General features: G+C 40.6%; 1 protein-coding gene across 8 annotated transcripts in view; it reads right to left on the bottom strand.

Annotated features, from left to right (window-relative positions):
* The window catches only part of WDR64 (WD repeat domain 64), a 118163-nt gene that overhangs the window by 33332 nt on the left and 59367 nt on the right, over positions 1 to 25464 (bottom strand). For 6 of the 8 annotated variants that reach the window (XR_003088175.3, XR_003088174.3, XR_003088176.3 and 3 more), the window contains exons 11-16: positions 14561 to 14687; positions 11300 to 11448; positions 10164 to 10287; positions 7619 to 7791; positions 5532 to 5714; positions 2951 to 3081 (exon numbers count right to left, since the gene is read on the bottom strand). Coding sequence is in view for 5 of the 8 variants with exons in the window: in XM_025181849.3 (XP_025037634.3) it covers positions 2951 to 3081; positions 5532 to 5714; positions 7619 to 7791; positions 10164 to 10287; positions 11300 to 11448; positions 14561 to 14687 (887 nt within the window). In the remaining 3 variants the exon portion in view is untranslated. The remainder of the gene's footprint in view (positions 1 to 2950; positions 3082 to 5531; positions 5715 to 7618; positions 7792 to 10163; positions 10288 to 11299; positions 11449 to 14560; positions 14688 to 25464) is intronic. The other 2 variants (XM_075924833.2, XM_025181852.3) reach the window with 2 other exon arrangements.

Here is a 25464-nt window from a genome sequence, read left to right as displayed (position 1 = left end):
TGAAAGAAGGCCCTGAAGTCAGAAGGCTCAGTTCATAGACCTTGATGCAATGGGGCGCTGAAGCCCCTCGCCTGACTATGGATATGTCTACACTTGCACCCTCTTTTGAGAGAGGGATGCGAATGTAGACATTCAAAATTGAAAATGAAGCCTGGATTTACATATCTCATGCTTCATTTGCATATTAGCGTTATTGTGCTATTTTGAAATAGCGCTATTTCGCAAAAAGAAATGCTGTCTAGACGCAGTTATTTCGAAAGAAAACCCTTCTTCTGAAATAATCCTTATTCCTCCTACAATGAGGTTTACCAGTTATTTCAGAAGAAGGGTTTTCTTTTGAAATAACCGCGTCTAGACAGCATTTCTTTTGGCGAAATAGCGCCATAACGCGAATATGCAAACAATGCACGGGATATTTATATCCTGGCTTCATTTGCAATTTCAAATGTCTACATTTGCATCCCTCTCTCGAAAGAGGGTGCAAGTAAGTATAGACATACCCTCGCAGATCATCACTGGATTGGAGCAGCTGTTGGCAGGATATACCATTAAAAGAGGAGAGTCTATGCCGATGCCCTTGATGAGTGATCTCCCTCACACAGCAGTTGGCAATAACACTCCTCCAAAATTTAGGGGTAAGGGACCTTCTGGGGGGATGGACAGCGAGCCTGCCAACCCTTCTTCAACAACAGAATAAGGAAATGCTCCAACAAATCATGCTATGGCCACTACTCCTAGATCATTTATGATGCAAAGTGTCCAATGGCCAGGATGTAGCAGAGTAGCATATTTTAATGAAATTCTCATCCTTGGGCCAGAAGCAGTGACCTCAGCATGGTCTATAATACTTCAGGGTCTCACTGCTGAAGAATTGGTGGCAATTTGCCCACAAAAGAGGCTGCCTCAGGTTTGATTTTTTTTTTTTTTTTTTTGGAGGGAGTATTGAGAATTGTGCCGAAGAAGGAAGATCAAGCCTACAATTTATGCAATGCAGAGACTAAGGAAAGGTAGAAAAGTAGATCACCAGCCCTTTAAAGAGATAAAACAAGCTAAGAGAGAGGTGCCCAGGCCTGTTGGAAGTGTCATATAAGACCCTGTGCTTACCCATCACTCGCTTGATGTTGTTAGAACATTTCACTTGGTTGCCGGGGATGGGTGGAGCAGTGTCCCAAAGTTTGGATAACCCAAATAGTTTTGGATTTTTATCTGAGGAAAACAAACTTTGAACCCCCAGCACCTACCCACCTTTCATCCTACAGAAGACAAAGAAAGGGGCAGAATTGCCACTGCATCAGCCTTAGAAAACACATAGCAAAAGCGCAGTAACAGGATCTCCCAATGGCAATTGTTGTGGCAGCTCCTTCCTGGTGCCCAACCAGGGCTAAACCCTTCCAAAATTGGATTGGCTCCATAATCTCCTAACACTTTGAACAGGCTAGTTATAATGTCAAAGGCTAATGATAAAGGACTGAATAATTTACATTGTTAGAGTTTCCCCTTCCCATCACTGCTCAGTGATGCTAATGCTATTTCTGATGACATCACTAATTGAGAAATAAATACTTCCCCCTATTCTTATTTCCTCCAGTTCATTCCAAAGTAATTTAGCCAGATAATCCCACCTGCTGTGGTAGGATTATCTGGCCAGATTATCTTGGAGTGGACTGGAGGAAATGCTAAGAATGTATGTTGCTATATATGCTGCTACTTTAAATCCTTGGCTGTGTCTACACTGCACCGCTTTTCCGGAAAAGGGATGCAGATGAGACACTTCAGAATTGCAAATCCGCGGGGGATTTAAATATCCCCCGCAGCATTTGCATTTACATGGCTGCCGCTTTTTTCCGGCTTGGGGATAAGCCGGAGAAAAGCGCCAGTCTAGACGCGATTCTCCGGAAAATAAGCCCTTTTCCGGAGGATTTCTTATGCCTACTTTCAAGTGCTTATTTTCTGGAGAATCGTGTCTAGACTGGCGCTTTTCTCCAGCTTTTCCCCAAGCCGGAAAAAAGCGGCAGCCAAAATCCCCCGCGGATTTGCAATTCTGAAGTGTCTCATCTGCATCCCTTTTCCGGAAAAGGGGTGCAGTGTAGACACAGCCCTTCTGCTTTAGCAAAGGAGACAACTGCTGCCTGCTGTAGCAGACAAACCCACTGCTAACTCCAGAATGCAGATGCAAGGAACAGGTTTACTTCCTCATAGGTACAAAGTGCCACAACCCAGTGATCAGATGAAGGGTGTCAGGCCAATGATTTGACTGCATCTACAGACAACGTATACCCAAACAAGGCAAAGATTTAAGTCTCCATTTGCTTTTATATCCAAGGTGATACCATACTTTTATCTAAACTCCTCTCCTCTGATTCATTACATAATAATGAATAATATTCTAGAACCAAATATAATATTCCACATTATACCCTAAATAGAATTTGTTTATCTACTTATTAGAAATACCAAAACTATCCATCTTAATATTTTATATGGACTTTGGGGACTTTGCTCTGATTATATTTGTCTGAGTTGTCAAAACCTGTCACTATTAAATCAGCCTTTGAACCACCATATCCATATCATGGATATCTCAAGAAGTGAAACAATAGGATACTTAGTAAACTGAAGCATTACTTTGCACTCTCTCTCTCTCTCTCGGTTATATCAAAGAGCAGCTTCAAATGGATGGATACCAAGTTGGTCATTAGCATTTTCCTCACCCCAGGTTCATGAGCATTATTCACAGAAGTCTTTAGAAGTCCTAATATCCTCCGGAAATTATATTAATCTTAATCTTCCTTCTAAAGAAGTTCCATATAATCCCATAATAGTACATAAACATTTGCATTTTTAATACAATGTACTCCCAAAACAATTAAATTTAATTCAGAAAGATTTAACTTTATCCCATAAAATTTGTCCAGGATATTCCCATATCTGTTGCAAAAGTATTACTTACAAGTATCTGACAGTAGCAGATTCAAAATCCCATAAAATTATTGCACCATGTGCATTTCCAGTAGCTATCAAGCTATAACCTTCGATTTTTAACACATCAAAGCACTTCATTTCAGTGCCTGTTGGGAGATCCTAAAGCAAGCATAAAGACTTAATAAGAAAAACATTAGATTCAATAGGGAAATGTTTTTACAGATGTGCCATGTACAGAAAATTACATTGTATATAGTTGTAAGCTCAATCAATGTTATTAGAATTATACATATTTGCCTTTCCTGTGGTGCCTTCCATCCGAACATGTCAGAATGCTTTTGAAGTAAGAACTATGGTCAATAGTAAAATTAGCATTAAATGTACAATTATACCCGAGATACCAGAGTAATTTTCTGTTTTAAGGACTGAAGATGAAGTGAGAGAGAACACTCAGTGTGATAAATCCTAGCAAATGCTAAGTTTTTTTTTTTTTATAGAAAACACACTAAATATTCTTATGTCCATTTTACGGATACTCATAGGAAGTCCTTGGTAGGACCCAGAAGAACATGCTATTTGGACAACTCTGTGCTTTGAACACAGAATCATTCTTCTTCCCTTTGCATTATACCATTTGCATCATACAATAATAGCACAAACATATTTGACATATTGTATCTAGCACAGCCAGAATTATTAGTATAAATAATGTCCTATGTTAATGGATTGTTGCAACTTGTACATTAACACGTGACAAACATCCAAATAAAATTAACAGCAAGAGCGGGCACAGAGCACATTGTACTACACAGGAACTGACATCCTGGATCAGACCCTCTAGTTTGCTAACCTGTCTCCAACGTTGGCAGCAGCAAATAGGTAGCTGTGGTATAATCTGCTCTCACAAAATTCTTATCCTAATCCCTAATATTTTGATATTGTTTTAACCCATAAAGCAGGAGGTTCTATGTTTCTTCCAATTATTTTTTCTGTTGGCATTAACTATTATAACTCAGGAGATTCTTGTTATCCATATGTCATCCAATCTCTCATAGAAACTTGCTAAATTCTTGGTCTCAACAACTTCATGTGCCAATAAATTCTACAATATAGCCATATGTCGTGTGAAAGAGCATTTCCTTTTTTCACTGGTCACCTTCCTGTTTTGTTCTTGTGTTATGAACAGGGCCAGATTAAGAAAGGGGCTTTGAGAGCTGCAGCCCAGGTCACCAGGGTAAGGGGGAGGACTCTGGGATACAGCCACTAAAGCCCTTCCATGTTGCAATCCGGGCCAGCTCTGCCTGATTTGGGGAGTGAGGGGGTGGGGGCAGGCAGCTCTACACATTGCCATTCCTCCTTTCTCTCCTCTGGAGCCACGTAACTGCAATAAGCACTGCTCCAGGAAGCTGTATCCTAGCACTGCCCTCGCTTGCAGGCTCCACCCTCACAATTCCTGGCCAATGGGAGCTGCAGGGTGTCACGTGGAGCCACCTATTCCCCTCTCATGCCAAACAGGAGCATCCTCAGCTAAGTGAACATACCCTAACACTCTGCTTCAGCCCCCTCCCATACTTCGACTAGCTCCCAGATCCTTCACCTGCTCAGACGCTGCACTCGCACCACTATGAGAAGGAGCCAAGCCAAATAACGACACCACCAAGGGCAGAGCAGGATTCCTCTGGAACTGGCCTTGGATGACTGGCAGCAAGGAGTAGTGGGGACCCATTGATCTTTGAGCCTTTCCTCTTTTGACCACGGGAAGGGAAAATGGAGCCTAAAGGATTCTGTCACTCCCACTCCAGTGGTTCCTTTACACTCTGAACAGCGGCAGAATGAGTGGAGCTCATAGAGAGTCGGGCCTGACCACACCTGAACGGCAGTTGTTCTCCCCACCTCAACTGCATGCGACTCACCGCATTTTCCTTCACAAATGGCACAGCTGGGAACTCAATTTAAAAAAAACAGTGACAGATGATTCTGCAGAAGTCAGCAACATTGCTCAAAATCACTTAGGAAATTATTTGGCCTGGCAAGCCCATTACATGTGCCTTATTTCATTAGATGTATACAGGTAACTTATGTTACCATGGCCATGTCATTTAGCATGGAAGGCAGTGTCTGGTGACAAAATCACAGCCAGGGCTGGCAGTCAAGTGACCTAGATTCTAGCCCTAGGTCTCTCACAGACTTGCTGTTTGACCTGAGATGAGTCTGTTTCTCTACATCTAAGTGCCCTCCTTTAAAATAGCCACAATATGTTAATCTCCTCCTCCCTTTGTCATTCAGAAGATTAATCCATTAGTATTTAGGATGTCCTTTTCATTTGTACAGCACTGTCTATCTAAATCTCAATCTGTTATTTCCAACATGTAACACAATAATCAGGGGCATATTGTCAGAGCACTGCTTATGTATTTAATCACAACAATTATTAGTATCAATGGGCATCATTCAACTAATTCTCATAGAAACAGTCACCTCCTTAAAAAAAATATTTTTGGACTTCAGTGCTGTGGAAACTTTGGAATCTTTGCTTCTCATACTGCATCGAAATCTCTCACTAGCTCATTTAATGCAAATGATGTGGAAATTGAAGGAGTGTTCTTCACCTGCATTTTGTTATTTGTCTTAGCATCTGTGTCAGGCAATAGCTGAACATCTGGAAAAAATCCATTTGTTTTGTTGGCATTGGGTTTCAGACATAGAGACATGACCGTATTCCCTTGCAGAATAAGTGATGCAGCCTCAGGGAGCTCCCATGTAACAGTCAGATGAGGTTCACCTTCATTACCCTAGTAAAACAATCCATTTAACCAAAGACAAAAATATATATAATCAATTTGCACCTGTACTTTACAGGTCAAAGTGCATTGTAAGTCCCCTACCATGCAGGTTCACAGAGGATAGGAATCTATTACACTCCAGGCTATAACCTCTTGGCTCTTCAGCTCAAGTTGTAGCAACTCATACATTTAGCTCTGGAGGTTGCCAGATCATTCCTGGAGGTGGCAGCTAAGATGGTAGTCATCATACTTGCAATAAAACAACAAGCATGATGATTCAACCTAAGAAAGTTTAGCATTAAGGCTGAAACTGAGTCTTTGATCCTTGGTCATTGTGTCTAGTTGCTATTGAGGGTTGCTTAACAGATTCTCCACATATAAAACAAACTCCAATGCCTAGTTTCCTGGCTTAACTTCAATGTCCCTACTTTGTGGCTTTAGAATAGTCTCAGTGTTCCTAAAGTATAGCTTAGGTTTAGTTCTCTTTTCATAGAGGCATTACATATTAAATGTAATCAATGCTGGAGTAGAATGTTACTTTTTAAACCATTTCAATATATTAAACAACAACAATTCTGAAAAAAAAATACGGTCAGATGTAAATCTAATAGGCAGTTTTACCTAGGACCTTTCAGATTTAAATTTGGTTCACAGTAATGTTTGCAAGGAATGACTCATGAAGCTACATTTAACTACACTGTTAGTAAATTACATTTAGAGGGCATTTTTTATTCACCAAAAATAGCAAAATCAATTAACTGATTAAGTTAGATACATTAACTTGTAAAGCAGCTCCAAATACAGTGGATATTCTTTTCCATAGCGACATTCAGAGATAAAGAAGGCTACATGAATTATTTCTTTTCCAAACATTTGATATTTTCATGTTCATAATAACCACAGCGTATAGCTTTTTGTTACAGAAATTTCATCACACTGCAATCAGAAAACTGCTTTTTTTGTCCTGGATCTTGCTATGCCTAAGAGTGCATGTTCTGCATGCAATCCTATGGTTGTGTGCTTGGGATTATGATTATGCAACTTGACTGTATAAGTGCATGGCAGAGTGGGATATGTCTGTATCAAATGATGAACAGACAAGTTGGGTGAGGTAATGTATTTTATTGAACCAACTTCTGTCTCATCAACCACCTAACACGTAGTACTCTCTTCTGTGTAGGTGCTCAGGCAAAGGGTATCAATATAAATAGAAATATGAAAAACGGAGGTAGCTTCATATTTGCGTCTAGCTATTTTCTTGTTTGCCTGTAAGCTATTCAAGCTGATGGCTAATAGGGTTAGAGAGCAGCACTGTCCCAACTCAAGAGGAAGGAAGGAACCACAGAGCACCTTTTCATATCTCTTTGCAACCTTCCTATGCAGGATTCAGATCATGCTGTTCTGTGGACCTCATGTCATCCAAGGGAGGGGTGTGCATGGACCTCTAATTTTCACTTCTGAAGGAGTGGGGAAGGGAAAGAGTTCTTTAGTTTTGAGTCCTGATCCTACTACCCCTTGCATGTGTAAATAACTTTATTCACTGAAATATTCTCAGTTACTTCAAAGAGTAATCTTATGCACCTCCTGCAAATTAAGGACAGGTTCTGGCTCTTATTTGGGGAGCAAAATGACTGAGGGATAGCCACTAAAGCTTAGCTGCTATGAGAAAAACATTGGCTCCAGTGTAGTGGACTCATGGAAAGAGGTGAGCAGAATGTTGAGAATCTAGCCATGGAACATTGAACACACTGACACTTTAAATATTAAAAGAGTTATTTTGGTGACATGCTGAAAAATGACTTTACATTGACTGTTGCATAGGGTTTACCTACTAATCTATGAAAGTTTTTTGTTTGAACTTCCGAATTAGCAGCTACAGAAGGAACTAAATCACATGAAAGGTATAAAAAAACCTGAATGATTTTGATCTTCCCGCTGTGCTCCAAAGCCAGGATCACATGCCGACTCTCGCTAGCCCTCAGATAAACTAGCTGCAGCAGCCACTGCTCATCATCTTTGCTGTCATTTGCAATGGGCAGATCTTTAATTTCCTGCCCACTTCCAAAATCCCATATTTTCAACGTTCCTGACACGAAGTGAGGGCAAGAAACACAAAGACAAAAACTGTTAAACACAAAATGTGTATTTTCAAGTCAGAAACTTGACATGTCCCAAACAAAGAAAACACAGCTGCATTGCATTTCCCATTTCTACAGGTCTGATATTTGGTAATTGAATACTGATTCACAGAATCATGTAGTTGGGATATGTAGTATTTGTGAAATTAGTCTCCCTGTGATGGAAGGTTGGCAGGAAGAGTGTATATGCATATTCCTAACAAATATTGCATCACCCAATTGCAGAAAAGATTGGTGTGATTTCCCTGCCTCGGTTGGACTCTCTCTTTTCCTAGATATTACTCACATATTTCATGCTAGGAATGACTTATCCTGGGGTTCAAAAACCTCTTTCCTTCAATTTCTCACATGTGTTGGCCGAGTTATTTCAAGGTCAAGTGTAAGCGCTTTAAGTCAGGGACTTTATTTGCATTTGTACAATATGCCCCAGACCCGCATTAAGGTCTTTGTAAAAGCATCAACCACCACCAGATAGATATTTTTCTGATAGATCCTCAGGGGCAAGACAGTCTGCCTACAGGGTCTGTTCACATCAGATAATGTAAATTCAAACCTGTGCTCTTCGAGCAATACATTTAATTGATTCCATGTGTACAAAGGTTTCCAATGACACACTGGTCTAAAACCTATTGACGTCAATGAGGGTGTAAAGTCTGATTGCCAAGCAATGTTGCCCACTTGCTTAATTATGGGTGTGAAAATTCATTTTGGCCTAAATGAGAGAACAATGGAACAAATTCTCCTGTCCTTTGGCCCCTTATCTCAATGAGTACTGTTAGATACAGTATCGGATTTTTCCATCACACCACCATTCAATCCTTCTCCATACCTGTTCTGTATTTCCTCCTTCTGTGCCAAGCCCACAAAAGGGCAGAAAAGGAGCCAGCAAAGCAGAGAGCCCAGCAAGGTTCTGAGGAACATGGCTAACCACCATCCCTTTTCTCAGATTGAGGAGACAGAAAAAGAGGCTGAGGCACTCTCCAGAGTAACAGCTACCTCATAGGGTTATCCCTGTCAGGGTAAGCAGCAGCTCCTCATGACAACAGCTTTTTCTTTCCAAGTAGCCACTGTGGGCAAAGTCTCTCTGCTCAATGGCAGACATAGAGGGCAGTATGCTCAGGAGGAATTAATCTGGCCTGCATGGTATGGTAGAGGCCATGTCTTCTTCACAAGGCATCCTGGAATATCCTTTTTTTACTGGGTGCTGCATTTCTAAACATTTCAATAAACCCTGATGTTTGAGAATTATGCAGCCATGATAACTGATTAATTAATTATTAAAGTTTATTGAAGAATTCAGTGCAAGTCTGGTAAATATACTGGGAGGCTATATATATATATTATATAGTTTAGTGTTCAGAGTCAGCAAATCCTACAGAGCTGAGATCCACTTTCCATTTTAACTACTTTTCTCCAGTTGCTCAGTTTTCTTATTAAAATGCCATCTAGCCTGAAGATATTCCTGCTGGGGCTTAGCTCATAATAATTCAATTTTTTGGAGGTTTGAGCAAAAGTGGGTTTGCTACTTTTGAATGATATAAGATTGAAAAAATAGACTTAGCCCACATGTTTCTATCATGAGTTTTGTTCTTGCATATCAGTAGCACTTTAGTTAGAAACTCAATTCTTGGCTTGTTTTAGAGCTTTCTTTGAGGAGTGAAATGCACGTCTAGCTTGAAGCAGGTCCGTTCGGTATTTGTTAAGTGATGAATATTTCAATTTGGACTGTGCACACACTGCGGCCATATTTACCATACATTTCAATGCAACATTTTTGAGTCACAGGGTTGAGAACATTCAGGACCACTGAGTGGCCTATGACGCTAATTTAGTCCTCCTGAATAAAGGGCACCTTAGTTTCATCCCTTCTCCCCTTTCTTATAAAACCAACAAGGGAAATTGAAAGCAAAAATCTGTCACCAAAACAATGTTAACACCAAAACAATGTAACATCGATTACAGTGAGCCCAAGTATGTCTACTTGAGCTCTAGCGCAAAGTGTAGACACACCCAAAGATGTAGGATGTGCTACCTGGCAGTTAACATTGCATGGGGAAGCTTAGATTGGGGTATTTCTTTAACGATTTGCCATGTCCCAACTTCATTGCTATTCACTGAGGCATTTAATAGAAAAGGGTGACTGGGGCTAGGGCTGTACAAAACAGCACCAGTTCAGTTTTGCAGATGTTTTTGCAATTGAACCCCACTAATATGGTTGCCGGTGAGTGTCAAGGAAAATGTTCTTACAGCCCTGATCACAATGCATAGAGTATCTCATTCTAAAGAGAGATAACAAGATAGAGATTATTGAACTGTTTACCATCATATGCCCCTGTAGCAAGGTGAAACCCATTTTTATCAATTGCTGCACAGGTCACTTCAATATTAGGCCCATGGGCATCTTCAATCTGGTATATTTGTTGACCAGATTCTAGCTCCCAGACCTAGAAAAAATAAAATTATTTGCAGTCCATCCTACAAAAATCCCAGGGACTATGTATCACAAACTGGCTGCAAAAAGATTTACATGCTGAATAGATGATTGTCATAAATCCTATGAAATATGCTTCCTGATACTGTAGCAGATTTAACAACACAACATTCACAATTACAGTATAATTCCAAAAATCTCTGCCACCCTAAGAAATCCATTCTAGCAAAGATAGTCTATTTTTACCAGTTACATGAAATAGTTTCTTTTTAACTAGGCAATTCATTCTATCTCACTGGCTGATGGCTGACACGGGCTGACAATTGCTCCTTTCCTTCTTCCCTCCTTCCCCCATTAGGGGGCCTAACTATGTATACATGTTTAAATTCCTCATCTGGAGCAGAGGTGAAAGTAAGCGGGTGAGCCCTGGTGTGCAGCTCCAGCAAGAGCTGAGCTGTGGCAAAAGCCCTCAGAGAGCTATTTAAAGAGCTCTCTATTTAAAGGGTTGCAACAGGACAGCAACTGTAAGAAATTTTAAGTTACTTTCACTGCTGATCTGGAGCATTCTTATATCACATTTATAAAACAGCTTTTTATAACCAAGTAATAACCAATGATCACTGTTTCATAGGCTGAATTCAACTGATATACAAAGATCCATTCCTGTAAGTGAAGTGTGGAACAAAACTCAAGTGAAGGAAAAGGAATTCACCATCAAGAACAGATTCTCTTCCTCCCCTCCCAATCCTTCTGGTGCCTAATGTGAAAGAGGAGACTAATTACATTGATTCTGCAGTTCACTTGAAAGGGTCACCTGATAGAAATAATGCTGCTGTGATGTTAAATGGCTTATTTATCATGGATTACCACTTCCCTAGAGCGTTAAGGCATAAGAATAGCTACAAAGAGGATGGCTCACATAACAAATACCATTAACTTCTGCTTAATTGCTCAACAGTTTATCTGTGATAAAAGCAACTGCAACATTCCTTTTCTCTCCTGGTTTAAAGCAAGTTTATGCTCACCTTCACAATAGATTCAGCACAGATAGTGAGAACTTGATGAAAAGCCCTGTTGTAAGTCAGTACATTGATGTTTCTTTCATGCGTTTGTGGAACCTGTTTGGTGTCTTGTATCATCCGGGTTAGAGGATAAATGTCAATGACAGATGACCCTGTACGTGGCAAGAGAGGTACTAATACATACATGTTATGTGACTGTGCAAACTGCCATGTAAGGAAATGGATAAACTCTACATGAGCTGTTGTGTTTGATTTAAATTCAAGCTATCTCTGCCCAACGTTAGTTCTAGAGAATTTCTGCGGCCTGAAGAAAACTAGAAAATAGTCCCCTCTCCCAGGCACAACAATCATTAAATAGGAATATTTATCATATTTTGCTGCCTTAGACAATCAACTATCCAATTTTTATGGTAGAGACAACCCTAGCCCCAAGATCAATAGGAAGCACAGGATTTACAGTTCCAGAGTGAGCCAACATAGGAGGGAACAAATAAATGTCTTCCATGTACAAAACTGAAAATAGAGCTTCATTCCAGTGATGAACAGGGCATGAAGACTAGTGGGTTTTGGGAGTGCAAAAGGAGAAACAAGCATTCTGTCGGGTTCTTGGCTAACACTTTCAGAACAGATTCAAAAGATTTACATAGTGAATTTCCTGCTCTGCAGAAGCATTGAGACTGCTGTCAAAACCTCCACTGTTCTCTGTTGCTTCAAAGCAGCAAAAATATGAAGTAAGAGTCTTCTCTCCAAGTGACAGTGGAGTGCCCAGAAAATAGTGTTGGCTCTATGGTCACTGTTCTATTTTCTATTCAATTTTGTCTGCTTAAAAAAAACAAACCCAGAACTTTCATATATACAATCAGTGGGCAACTGTCATCACCAAGACCTTGTCTTCTCTAAGAAAAAAATGCTTTACTTCATGTTAACTAAAGGCAAGCTTAAATCCTAATCAAGATATTGCCATTTGTAGTTTTTACATGTTAGCAGGTTGAGGTAAAGTTTATATGAAAATCTAGGGTTTATCTTGATCTACTAAAGTGTTAAAACCACAAATTGGCATGAGGATTTTATCTTCTTCATTAGGATTTTATCTTGTCTAGTTACCACATTCGCAGACACGAGGTAAGAACATGCCTTTTTTCAGTGAGGACGGCAAGATACAGTGAGCCAAGTATTTAAATACGAATGGCAACAGTGGGTCAGACCAATGGTTCATATAAGCTCAGTATCCAACCTTCTGACAGTGGCCAATGCCAGATGTCTCAAAGGGAATGAACAGACCAGGTCACTCGAGATCCTTCTCCTATCATCTAATCCCAGCATCTGGCAGTCAGAGGCTAAGGGGTTGTATCTCTGATCATCTTGGCTAATAGCCATTGATAGACCTATCCTCCAAGAAATTACCTAGTTCTCTTTTTAATCCAGTGATAGTTTTGGCCTTCACAACATCTGTCAACAACAAGTTCCACATATTGACTGTTAACTGAACCGAGCTGTGTGAAGAAATGCTTTCTTTTGTTTTAAATCTACTGCCTACTAATTTCATTGGGTGACTCCAGGTTCCTGTGTTGAGAAGGGATAAGTACTTGCCTATTCGCTATCTCCACACCATGCATGTTTTTTTAGACCTCTATCATATCCTCTCCCTTAGTTGTCTTTTTTCCAAGCCAAATAGTCTTAATTTTTTTAATCTTTCCACATATGGAAACTGTTCCATACTCTTAATCATTTTTGTTGCCCTTCTCCATTTCTAATACATCTTTTTTGAGGTGGGGTGACCAAAAAAGCACACGGTATTTAAAAAGTGGGTGTGCCACACATTTATACAGAGGCATTATGATATTTACCATCTTCTTATCTATCCCTCTCCTAACAGTCCCTAGCATTCTTTTAGCATTTTTGACTTCTGCTGCACATTGAGTGGATGTTTTCAGAGACCTATCTACAATGCCTCTAAGATGTCCTCCCTGAATGGTAACTGCTAATTTAGATCCAATAATTTTGTAAGTGTAACTGGGATTATCTTTTCCAATGTGTTCATCAACCAGTTCTGTGAGATCCTTTCGTAAACTCTTTGGAGTCTGCTTTGTATTTAACTGTCTTGAGTAATTTTGTGTCATCCACAAACTTGGCCACCTCATTGTTTATACCTTCTCCCAGATAATTTATGAATATAAACTGTTCATATCTGGTCCCCAGCAAAAGCAAGAGCTATTAACTAGCTTCTCTGGAATGTGGGAAGATAAGCTGACATACCACAAGGAGTGTGTTTGAACCGGTAGGACAGGAAGGAGGGACTGACAGCTGGGCCATATTATATCAGCCAGGAGCTTCTAAAAGGAAAAGTGTAGGCCACAGGAGAAGCTCTTGTTCTCAGACAAGCACACACTTTTCCTGGGGCCCCTCATCGACCTCTGCAGCCAGTTTACTGTCATCTACGCTGGGTGGTCAAGGAAGGCACATGACACACATGTCTTCTGAAACTCCAGCCTGTTCCAGAAGCTGCATGCTAGAACCTTTTTTCCCCTACTGCATCATCAGGGTTGGAGATGTGGACATGACAATCTGTATTGTAAGGGACGCAACCTACTCTCTCCTCCCCTGGTTTACAAAGCCCTACACCAGACACCTTGGCCCTTATTTCAGAATAGGCATTATTCTTTGTAGAATGAGGGTTACAGAATCCAGAATAAAACACTCATTATTTTGATATTATTTCAAAATAGCAGGCTTGCTGTGTAGATGCTCATAAAGTTATTTCAGAATAATGTCCATTATTCTGGAATAATGCTGTTGTGTAGACATGCCCCATGGTTGTAACAGTCTCTGATGTGGTAAGAGATCCATTTCAAGGGATTAAAATAAATAACAGATGGCAGGGCTGGAAAAGGGTACAATGGTTTTGTTTTCTTGACGAGGGGTTCATTTTTCAAAATGTTGGGAAATGTGGCTTGAGAGAAATCATCTTCTGTGACTGTCACCTTAAGCCTCTCATGCATATCCCAAATTAAAAGAAACACTAGATTTTATATATAACATGAAGTTCCTTCTCCACTTCAAATAGCCTTCATTTGTAAATGCTCAATTAGCAGAGTATAGAAAGTCGATGTCATGTCCTAGATTTCAGCATATCCCTTGCATCTAATTTTCCTCAGTGCCAGGCAATGCTGCTGTTGCCTTCTGCATGCATGTATCATAATATGGATAATCAACATTTAAAATGAGGAGGGATGCATTTCTCATTCATTAATTATGTCTACATACCTGTAATAAGTGTGCCATGGTTATTGTCAAATATCATGGCATAGATCTGTGTTTCTCCAGGTTTCCCCTGACTATCGTGGAAGATCTGCAGCAGTGAAAGGGTCTGTATATCCCACACTCTAAAAATCTGGAGGAAAAATAAAGGTGCATGGCATGTCACTATTATATTGTCATCCCTTAATACACAGTGTTTCTCACAGTGGTCCATGAAACTACTCTGAGAAACCTGCTAACTGGCCACTCAGGTGTTTTTTTTTACCAGCACCACAGCCACAGAGCCTCGCAGCTCCCATTGGCTCCAGTTCACCATTTGTAGCCAATAGGAGCCAAAGGAAGTGGAGGCCTGGCTGGCTGCAAATGGCAAACCGGAGCCAATGGAAGCCATGAGGCTCCATGGCTGCAGCACCGGTAAATAAATACACTGGAGTGGCCAATTAGCAGGTTTCTCTGAGTGGTTTCGCAGACCACTTTGAAAAATGCTGCCTTAATAATTTGTATTATAATTGCAGTTAGCAGACCCAACAAAGGTCAGGCCCCACTGCTTTAGGTGATGTGCCAAATGCATTGTATGAAACACTCCACGTCCTAAAGAACTTTACAATCTAAATAGAGGATATAAGACAAAGGATGTAGTGCCCTGGTGTTGTACAGAGGGTGAACTGAGCAGAGATGGAATTGCTCAATGTCTCAGAAGCACTCTGTGATAGAGCCAGCATCTGAATTGCAATATGGGTGCTAGATGGGAAATGGTTTTCCCACCCAAAAGAATGTTTAAGAGTTCAAATTTTCCTGTCTCAATTTGGAACAAAAAATTGAAATCTCAAAATGTTGCATGAACCAAAAAATTAAATTTGTTTTGTTTCAGTTGGGGTCAATCTAAAAGTTTCATTCTGTACTTATGAAATTTTTATTGTGATGCTGTCCTCTTTTTTCATTAACATTGTATTGTAATTAGTTTACACTATGAAGCAAAATGGTTTTGAACTGGGGAACCAGATTTTTTCTGTTTGAAAATGTTGAAACTAAACAGTGACAATTCGGGGGGTGGGGAGGGGAGAACTGAGCTGGGAGATTAATCAGAAAAAAGCTGCTTTCGTGAACCATTTCAGTTTCAATGAAGGATGTGTTTTTTGTTAAAAATTCTCAGTGTGTCCTACTCCTGAGACTTAGCCTACTGCCTTAACGCTATCTGTCCTTTCTACCATTTTATACTTCTCAAATATATACTCATACAACCAAAGGGTATGTCTACACTAGCCCCCTAGTTCAAACTAGGGAGGCTAATGTAGGCATTCGAAGTTGCAAATCAAGCTCGGGATTTAAATATCCCACGCTTGATTTGCATTTTCCCAGCTGGTCGCCATTTTTGAAATTTACAAGTCCGGACTAACTGCCCACGTCTACATGCGGCAGGGACCCGGTAGTTCGAATTAAAGCCCTAGTTCGAACTACCTGTTAAATCTCATTCCAGGAGGAATAACAAGTAATTATTTGTTACACCCAGAAGTCCTACTCATGACCAACCAGTCCCTGCCCTTGTACTCACACATTGCTCTCAGTATTGCCATGCGTTGTTATAATCCCATGTTTTTGCACAATGTATTTCCAATAAAATAGACATATTATGTCACTAAAATTATTCTGCCATTGCTAGCAACTTTAGCACAGATACACATCTACTCTCAAACTATGACAATCTTTTCTTGTATGTGCAAGTTACTTGGAGTAATTCAAAAGCACCATTAGATTGTATTTTTACCAGTTTTCACCAGTTTTTACCTTTGATTCACGGCAGGGTGATGTGTCCAGAGGCGCTGGAACAATTTGTATAGTGGAGGTGTTAAGAGCTATTGAACTCAACTGGAAATCCTGTATATCACGGAAACCACGTCAAGCTGCAGCACCCATTCCCCTCCTCCCGCTTACATACACACCCAGGAAAGATGTTCATCATTATCTTTTATTGAAAGAAAAGTTGGGAGGATCTAGAGCAGGGGTGGCCAACCTGTGGCTCTTAAGCCACAGGTGGCTCTTTGCTCACAGAAATGTGGCTCTCAGGGTTATGGCTTGTTCAGAGCCGCATACCCGCTTTGTGCACATGCCCCAGTTCCTGGAGGGAGAAGTGCATGGCTACAGCGGTGGCAGCTCTGGTGAGACCCAGGCATTGGGTTAGAATGGGAGAGGCTTGGGGGTGCCTGGATCTGGGAGAGGGGGAGGGCATTGGGTTAGAGTGGGGAGAACTGGGGAGGAGGTTGGGTTTGGGGGAGAGCATTGTGTTGGGGGAGGGATGTCTGGCTCTTTGCACTACTATCTACAGTTCTTTTGGCTCTTCGTGTCTAACTGGTTGGCCACCCTGATCTAGAGTGTAACACGTGATTTAGGATTTTTAAATTAAATAATCTGTAATTATTGGTTCTTTTAATACTCTCGTAAAAACACACTGATTGTGCAGCAATTAACAGATTTTTTTTTAAATCTTCATTTTAAATATCTTCTATTTGTAAAATCTCACTGGCCTCAAAGGAAAAGTTAGAAGTAAAAATTACTTTTTATCTTTTCTATCTGTTGAGTTCCAGAAGTTCCAGGGGACTCTGCTGGTAACAAAAATAGAAATAATCTGATTAGGCTCCTGGAGAGCCTACTATACGTTGTGAGCCAGATGGCTGCCTGATGCCTTTTCTGAGGTCATTTAATACCACATGCATTGCACAACACCTGTGACTGCTTGACCTCCCTCCCTATATAGTATCCCATGGGATCAGAGGAACTCAGATTATTAGAACTCAGATTATCAGAGCTCAGTCAGCAAAAGAAACAGCAACTCACTTGCAGAAAGTTAGATGAAGACTAGTCTAAAATTTCAGTTATTGACCTGGGCTTTTGGTAAACACATTTGACTTCAAAAACTTTCAGGAGGGGCATAGGAGATGAAAAGTAAGGCAGAAAGAAGACTTGCAACAGGAAATTTATGTGAGAAGAAAAAGCAGACTGAACTGGAGCAGCAAAAATGGAAAGACATGTTTAGAACAAAAGTGCTGGAAGTTAGGGCAACTCTTCAGGAAAAACTCCAAGCACTGTGTGAAAAAGTAGCAGAACCGCACCACCACTGCCACCACAGAAAACATCTGGAAGAACTGAAGAACTTAGTCGTACAATCGCAGAGAGTTGGGGAACCACAGCAGAGAACTGAAGAGAAATCTACTGCAATAATAAAGAGAAAAAGAAAGGTATAAAACCTTCTGAGAAACTCTAGTTTCATATATTGTCTGCTTCAAAGTCTGTAGAATAGATACAATCAAACTGAAGACGTGGTTCTGGTATTCCTTTTAATTCCTCAAATTAAACCATAAATGGGAGTACAGGGAAGCTTCTAGTAAAGGTGCAATTTCATCCTGTACAGGAGGTCAGATCAGATAAACTAATGATCCTTTCTGGCCTTCAAAAATAGACACATCTCTATCAAACTTCTGGATGAAGGGAAGACAGATTTTCCCAACAGATATAAAAATTAAGTATTTTTATGTTTGCTGACTGAATCTGAGGTATCGGCTACTTCCAGATATTTCAGAGGCCAAATAGTAAATTATGCAAATCCATATATGACCGGACAAAAAGTTTGTATGAGATGCTTCATTATAGTCACCAGAGGAAATAAGAACACAGACAATGATAAAGTTCAAACCTGTTATCAGATCTAGCGGAAGCCACAAAACACAGCAAGGCACAGTGCACTTACACAGGGGCAACCAGAATCCTGATGCTTTGGCTCCACACCTCCATTCCAGCAGAGCCCAGGATAACAGTAAATGCTTTGCTAGATTGGAGCTTACCACAGTTTGGGTGTGCCAATACTAGATACTGCAAAGAGGATGTGGCTAGGTATGGTGAGCAACACATTGACCCACAACCCTGGAAGGTAAAACAGTGCTGCTTCTCTCCTCTGCTAGAGCTCCAGGAGGTGTTGTGTGTTCACAAAATGCCTCCTGGACTTCAATCAAATTGGTTTTGCATCCCTCCTTAGAGTCCATTGCTTTATAAGTCCTAATACTGCCCACAGGAGAGAATTTAGTTTTACATCACATCCTTTACCTTGATTCAAAGGGACGTTGTTAAGGGCCCAAAAGCAAACAATTCCGCTGTGTAGGAAAGATAGAAAATATGGCAAAAGACCAGCTTGGCTTAACAAGGAGATCTTGCATGATCTCAAAATAAAAAAGGAGTCATATAAAAAATGGAAACTAGGACAACTAACAAAGGATGAATATAGGCAAGCAACACGGAATGCAGGGGCAAGATTAGAAAGGCAAAGGCACAAAATGAGATCAAACTAGCTACAGGCATAAAGGGAAACAAGAAGACTTTTTATAAATACATTAAAAGCAAGAGGATGACCAAGGACAGGGTAGGCCCACTGCTTAGTGAGGAGGGAGAAGCAGTAACAGGAAACTTGGAAATGGCGGAGATGCTCAATGACTTCTTTGTTTCGGTCTTCACCGAGAAGTCTGGAGGTGTGCCTAACGTAGTGAATACAAGCAGAGAGAGGGTAGGTTTAGAAGATAGGATTCACAAAGAACAAGTTAAAAGTCACTTAGGAAAGTTAGATGTCAGCAAGTCACCAGGTCCTGATGAAATGCATCCCAGAATACTCAAGGAGCTGATAGAGGAGGTATCTGAGCCTTTAGCTATGATCTTTGAAAAATCATGGCAGACAGGGGAGATTCCAGAAGACTGGAAAAGGGCAAATATTGTGCCCATCTATAAGAAGGGGAATAAGAACAACCCAGGAAACTATAGACCGGTCAGTTTAACGTCTGTCCCAGGGAAGATAATGGAGCAGGTAATTAAGGAAATCCTATGCAAACACTTGGAAGGTAATAAAGTGATAGGGAATAGCCAGCATGGGTTTGTGAAGAACAAGTCATGCCAAACTAATCTGATAGCTTTCTTTGATAAGATAACGAGCCTTGTGGATAAAGGAGAAGCGGTGGATGTCATATACCTAGACTTTAGTAAGGCATTTGATACGGTTTCGCATGATATTCTTATTGATAAACTAGGCAAATATAACTTAGATAGGGCCACGATAAGGTGGGTGCATAATTGGCTGGATAACCGTAGTCAGAGAGTTGTTGTTAACGGTTCTAAATCCTGCTGGAAAGGGATAACAAGTGGAGTTCCTCAAGGGTCTGTTTTGGGACCCGTACTGTTCAATATCTTCATCAATGATGTAGATATTGGGATAGAGAGTACGCTTATTAAGTTTGCGGATGATACCAAACTGGGTGGGGTTGCGACTTCTTTGGAGGATAGGGACATAATTCAAAATGACCTTAGCAAGTTAGAGAAATGGTCAGAGGTAAACAGGATGAGGTTTAATAAAGAGAAATGCAAAGTGCTCCACTTAGGAAGGAACAATCAGTTCCATACATACAAGATGGGAAGCGACTGTCTAGGAAGGAGCATGGCAGAAAGGGATCTAGGGGTCATAGTGGACCACAAGTTGAATATGAGTCAACAGTGTGATGCTGTTGCCAAAAAAGCAAATATGATTCTAGGTTGTATCAACAGGTGTGTTGTAAGCAAAACTCGTGAAGTCATTCTGCCTCTCTACTCTGCACTAGTTAGGCCTCAGCTGGAGTACTGTGTCCAGTTCTGGGCGCCACATTTCAAGACAGATGTGGAGAAATTGGAAAGGGTACAGAGAAGAGTGACAAGAATGATTAAAGGTCTAGAGAACATGACCTATGAAGCCAGGCTTCATGAACTGGGCTTGTTTAGTTTGGAAAAAAGAAGATTAAGGGGGGACATGATAGCGGTTTTCAAATATCTAAAAGGGTGTCACAAGGAGGAAGGAGAAAATTTGTTCCTCTTGGTTTCTGAGGACAGGACAAGGAGTAATGGGCTTAAAGTGCAGCAGGGGAGGTTTAGATTGGACATTAGGAAAAAATTCCTAACTGTCAGGGTGGTCAAATATTGGAATAAATTGCCAAGGGAGGTGGTGGAATCTCCCTCTCTGGAGATATTTAAGAACAGGTTAGATAGACATCTGTCAGGGATGGTGTAGGTGGAGCTTGGTCCTGCCTTGAGGGCGGGGGGCTGGACTCGATGACCTCTTGAGGTCCCTTCCAGTCCTATGATTCTATGATTCTATGATTCCATCTCTGTCCTGTGGCAACGGGCTGAGCAGATTATGCAAGCAACTATTTCACGTGAGTTATCTGAACACAATGTGCCACAAGCACTGCTGAGAGATATAGAGCCACTGCTGTATATTTACATATGCACACAACTGTGCACGAACTCATACATGATATGCATTGACAGCGAGCAAATGCAAGCACATTTATTATGGATTTTAGGAAGTAACTAGTGGTAACTGCCTTAGGGACAGCTATTCATAATAACTTTCTGTTCTAGTTATATATTAAAGAATTTCTTCTGACAAACTGATATGCTCCAAAAGCCCCTGCAATCTATGTGCATGCATCCCTTATGAGAAAATGTCACCAGGCTCTTTCCATGAAAGTACACACATATATATTAAGAAACACTAGGGAGGAGTCAGAAAAAAGAGAAGAGTGACAAACTCAGAAGTACCTGAAAGTAGCTAAATTTTTACTTAGAGCTGTTTCCACCAAACTTGCAGGGCTTGTCTCTATTTGAAACACCTCTACACATTCAACAAATCAACATAGAATCATCAGAGCATAGGACTGAATAGAACCTCAAGAGGGCATCTAGTCCAGTCCCATGCACAGCGGCATGATCAGGTTAGGCGACACTTAAAAGCTACTTTTAGGCTACCATGTTGATTTGCCCCACCTACAGTTAACGTGTGGCTCAGCTGTGTTGTACTGTTAATCAAAAGCTATCAAGACATAGTGAAGTTCACAAAGAAGGGAGCTATGAGGGAAATGCGCATGACGTGTTTGACCAGTGCCATAGACCTCAAAGGGAAAACATGCAGAGGCAAAGCTGCAGTTCTCCTTACCATAATGAACAGAGTAACTTATCTGGAGAAAACACAGTTGTCTCTTGCGATCCTTGAAAGTGACCTAGCCAGGTTTTGCAGCTCTAGTCATTTAGAAGATGCAGGGACAGATTGTTATCAATGGGGTTACTCAGGAAGCTATGGCAAAGAGGATATTACCCCAGTGCATTAATGCAATGCTATGCAGCAGTTGGCTGAGCAAGTAGTGCCTTCCGAGATAGATAATTTGACAAAGTTCAAGATTGCCTATCACATTCAGAGTCAAATACCCAGTTACTAGTACTATCATACCAGAGTACAACCCCGTTTTTCCACAAAAACTCTGTAGTGTAGTCATAGCCTCAGAGAAAACAAGAGGAAAGGCTGCATTTTGAAGGTACTCGTTAATTGGTTTAACATATGAGCTTGTTCAGAGATTTCCCTTGAGCCCTGCAGTCACACACTGGTCCTAGGAATGCATTATAAGTATATGGTATATAAATTAAAAAGATGTAAAGCAGACATTTGGGGCAGAAATATATACTGTTCAATTAACTCCAATTACTTTCTAGGTCTTTCCACCTTCCAATGACAAACTAACGAAAAAGCTAGATAGCTTGCGTATTAAAAAAGGATAAGGAAAATCAAGCTTTTGATCTAGCTTGCCAAGAACAAATATTCAACATTATTGAAGCACTAAACAACTCAGAAGTGTGAATAAAACTCCTTAATCTCTAGGCAAAACAAATAGCCATAAATAATTGTTATGAAAGTACATCAGCAAGGGAAAGATTAATTGTAAATCTCTAAGCAGTTTATGAAAATATCAGATAAAGATGTAGCTATATAATTTCCATGAAAGGACGATAATGAATGGATGACTGGATCAGTTGTCCCAAATGTCTTTGTTCCAATTATCTTGATTAAATTTAGTTATCTTGATATATAGTACAATTCAGTAACAATCCTGGTTTAGATTTTTAGTTAATATCATGCTTACAGCTTAGCTGTCCTCATATTTTGGGAAGATCCATTATGAACACATCCTGAAAACAATGGCATTTGACTTCAAAGTAGGTTAGAACAAGTGTCAACACTAATCCTTTCAGGCAGGGATGCACCCAGCTCCAACCAGCTTTTCCAGAGACAGGAGGCGTATGTGACAACCTCACGTGGCATTCACTGTGGCATCACAAAGCAAAGTTGGCATTGAAGGCAGTTAGATAGAGGGGACTGGATTGCACTATCATTAAGGTTTAAGTGAAACAGACTAAAGCCATGCACTACTAATGTTAATCAAGATAATGAAGTATCCTGCTTCCTATCCATTTCCTGCCAGAGCATCTAGGGTTCTGCACAAGCTAGTCAGTGGTAACTAAAACAAAATATGCATGATGGACTCTGCTTTCCATGGTTTTCCATGTTTTTTTTTTTAACAATGTACTTGACTGTGTGCCTATATGAGAAGTAGTGTGGAACAAATTGAAGAAAGGACAATGTGCCCTGGGAGTCAAATTTTACCATGTTCCAAAGCAGATATGCAAGAGAACAACACTTCCCCTCTTTCTCCCCTCACACTCACAAGCTCCACCCTCCCCGAGCCACACACAACAAGGGAATGTCTACATGGCAATTAAACACCCGTGGATAGGGCTACACACTGCATTTAGGGTTTGGTCCCCTGTGTACATTTGTCACTGCTCTCCATTTCTAAAATCACAGGGGATTAATTTGGGGGCAGAGTGTAGAACAAACAGAGACATGTAGGGAGCAGCTGCCACAAGGGAATAGGGGTTGTGAGGAGTCTGCAGGAGCACAGCCAGCTCAGAAAGATTTACTCTCCAGGGCCAGACATCCCCAGCGCAGACCTCCCCAGAATCTTCTGGCACTAAGCTACTGACTGCTGAGGGGCTGGATGATTAGCTTCTTAAGGTGAAGCTTCAGGTATTCAGAATCAGGTGTGGTTCTGGTCTTACAAGGGAATACTTATAATGGACAGTGATTGCAACCATAGTCCCTATTTCTACAATAGGCAATTGGACTGCTAAACTCATGTACTGTATCTAGAGAATCAAGGCCTTTAGTTATGGACACAGTACCACTTCTCTATAATTAAGTCCAGGGCCAATTATGCTTTCACTCAAGTCAATCACAGTATTTGCCACAGATTTCAGAGGCAGAAAACTGGATACACTTAAAAAAAAAACCTAAACATATTAATAACTTAATTAAAATTCTAAAAGTGTTTTACTATGCTGAGGGCTATATAGGCAGATTAATAACCTTTATACTGCATGTTCTTGCCTTTGAGTTACAATGCCTAATTCACGTCATTATTCATTATCTATCAGTGTATCACGAAGCAGCAAGATCTACCACTTAGCTGTAATTTTTAAGCCTGAGGTGGTGTTTGTTCGAGAAGTATATATGCACTGTCAGAATCTCCCTTCCGCAAAGAGGTTTTTTAGTGTCATAGGCTGTTACTTGTGTACTTAAATAAGCCAATTTGTTGTATATTCCAATTTCTTTTAGATTTAAAAGACCAGATATAAACTCAGACACTGTAAAACATTATCTCCCTGATTCTGTTCTTGGCAACTCTCAAATTCTAATAATATTGGGAATTCCATGCATAGAATCAAGGCTATGTCTAGATTGCATCCCTTTTCCGGAAAAGGGATGTAAATTAGACGTATCGCAATTGCTAATGAAGCGGGGATTTAAATCTCCCCCGCTTCGTTAGCATAAAAATGGCTGCCGCTTCTTTTCGGCACGGCGCTTTGCCGGAAAAAAGCGCCAGTCTAGACGCTGATCTTTTGGAAAATGAAACCTTTTCCGAAAGATTCCTTATCCCTTATTTTAAGAGGGATCCCTTATTTTAAGAGGGATAAGGGATCTTTCGGAAAAGGCTTTATTTTCCGAAAGATCAGCATCTGGACTGGCGCCTATTTCCGGCAAAGCTCCGTGCCGAAAAAAAGCGGCAGCCATTTTTATGCTAATGAAGCGGGGGAGATTTAAATCCCCGCTTCATTAGCAATTGTGATACCTCTAATTTACATCCCTTTTCCGAAAAAGGGATGCAATCTAGACGTAGCCCAAGAGAAAAATGTTGCAGGCATTTTGAAAAACTATACACTGAACAGGTCAGATAGGTTGTACACCAAAGTGGGCTAATGACTTCTGCAGAGTAGCTTCAGGCAATGAATGAAATACCTTCATACTGCTAAGCCAATCTGCAACATTTCAAAAAGTCACATACACGTTTGCATGTGGATCAGGAATAGTCAACATGGAGTCACCAAGGCTAAGTCATGCCTGACCAACCTCATTATCTTCTGTGATGAGACAACTGGCTCTGTGGATATGAGGAAAGCAGTGGACATGATATGCCTTTTTTATCAAAAACTTTGCTAAAGTCTGTCTCCCACAGTATTCTTGCCAGTAAGTTAAAGAAGTATGGATTGGATGAATGGACTCTCACATTAAAATAGATAGTTGTCTACCTCATCAGGATCAATGGATAGTGATCAACAGTTCAATGTCTACTTGGCAGCTGGTATCAAGCAGAGTGCCCCAGGGGTCAGACTTAGGGCTGGTTTTGTTCCAGCATCTTCATTAATTATCTGGATGATGGGATGGATTGTATACTCTGCAAGTTCACAGATGACACTAAGATGTGGGGAGAGTTATATATGCTGGATGGTAGGGATAGCCCAGAGAGACCTAGAAAATTGGAGGATTGGGCCAAAAGAAATCTCATGAGGTTCAAAAAGGACAAGTGCAGAGTACTGCACTTAGGACAGAAGAATCCCAAGCATTACTGAAAACTATTTAAATGAACTCCAGATTTTCATACAGAACGCCTTGCTTGTGTTGCCAAAAATATCTTGGTAAACCCAAATGTATATCTCTCCTCTGCAGATAAATACAGCCA

The sequence above is a fragment of the Pelodiscus sinensis genome, chromosome 3 (assembly GCF_052426305.1).
Source record: "Pelodiscus sinensis isolate ZL-2025 chromosome 3, ASM5242630v1, whole genome shotgun sequence".
Lineage (NCBI taxonomy): Eukaryota > Metazoa > Chordata > Testudines > Trionychidae > Pelodiscus > Pelodiscus sinensis.
This window is presented reverse-complemented; position numbering and strand designations above follow the sequence as displayed.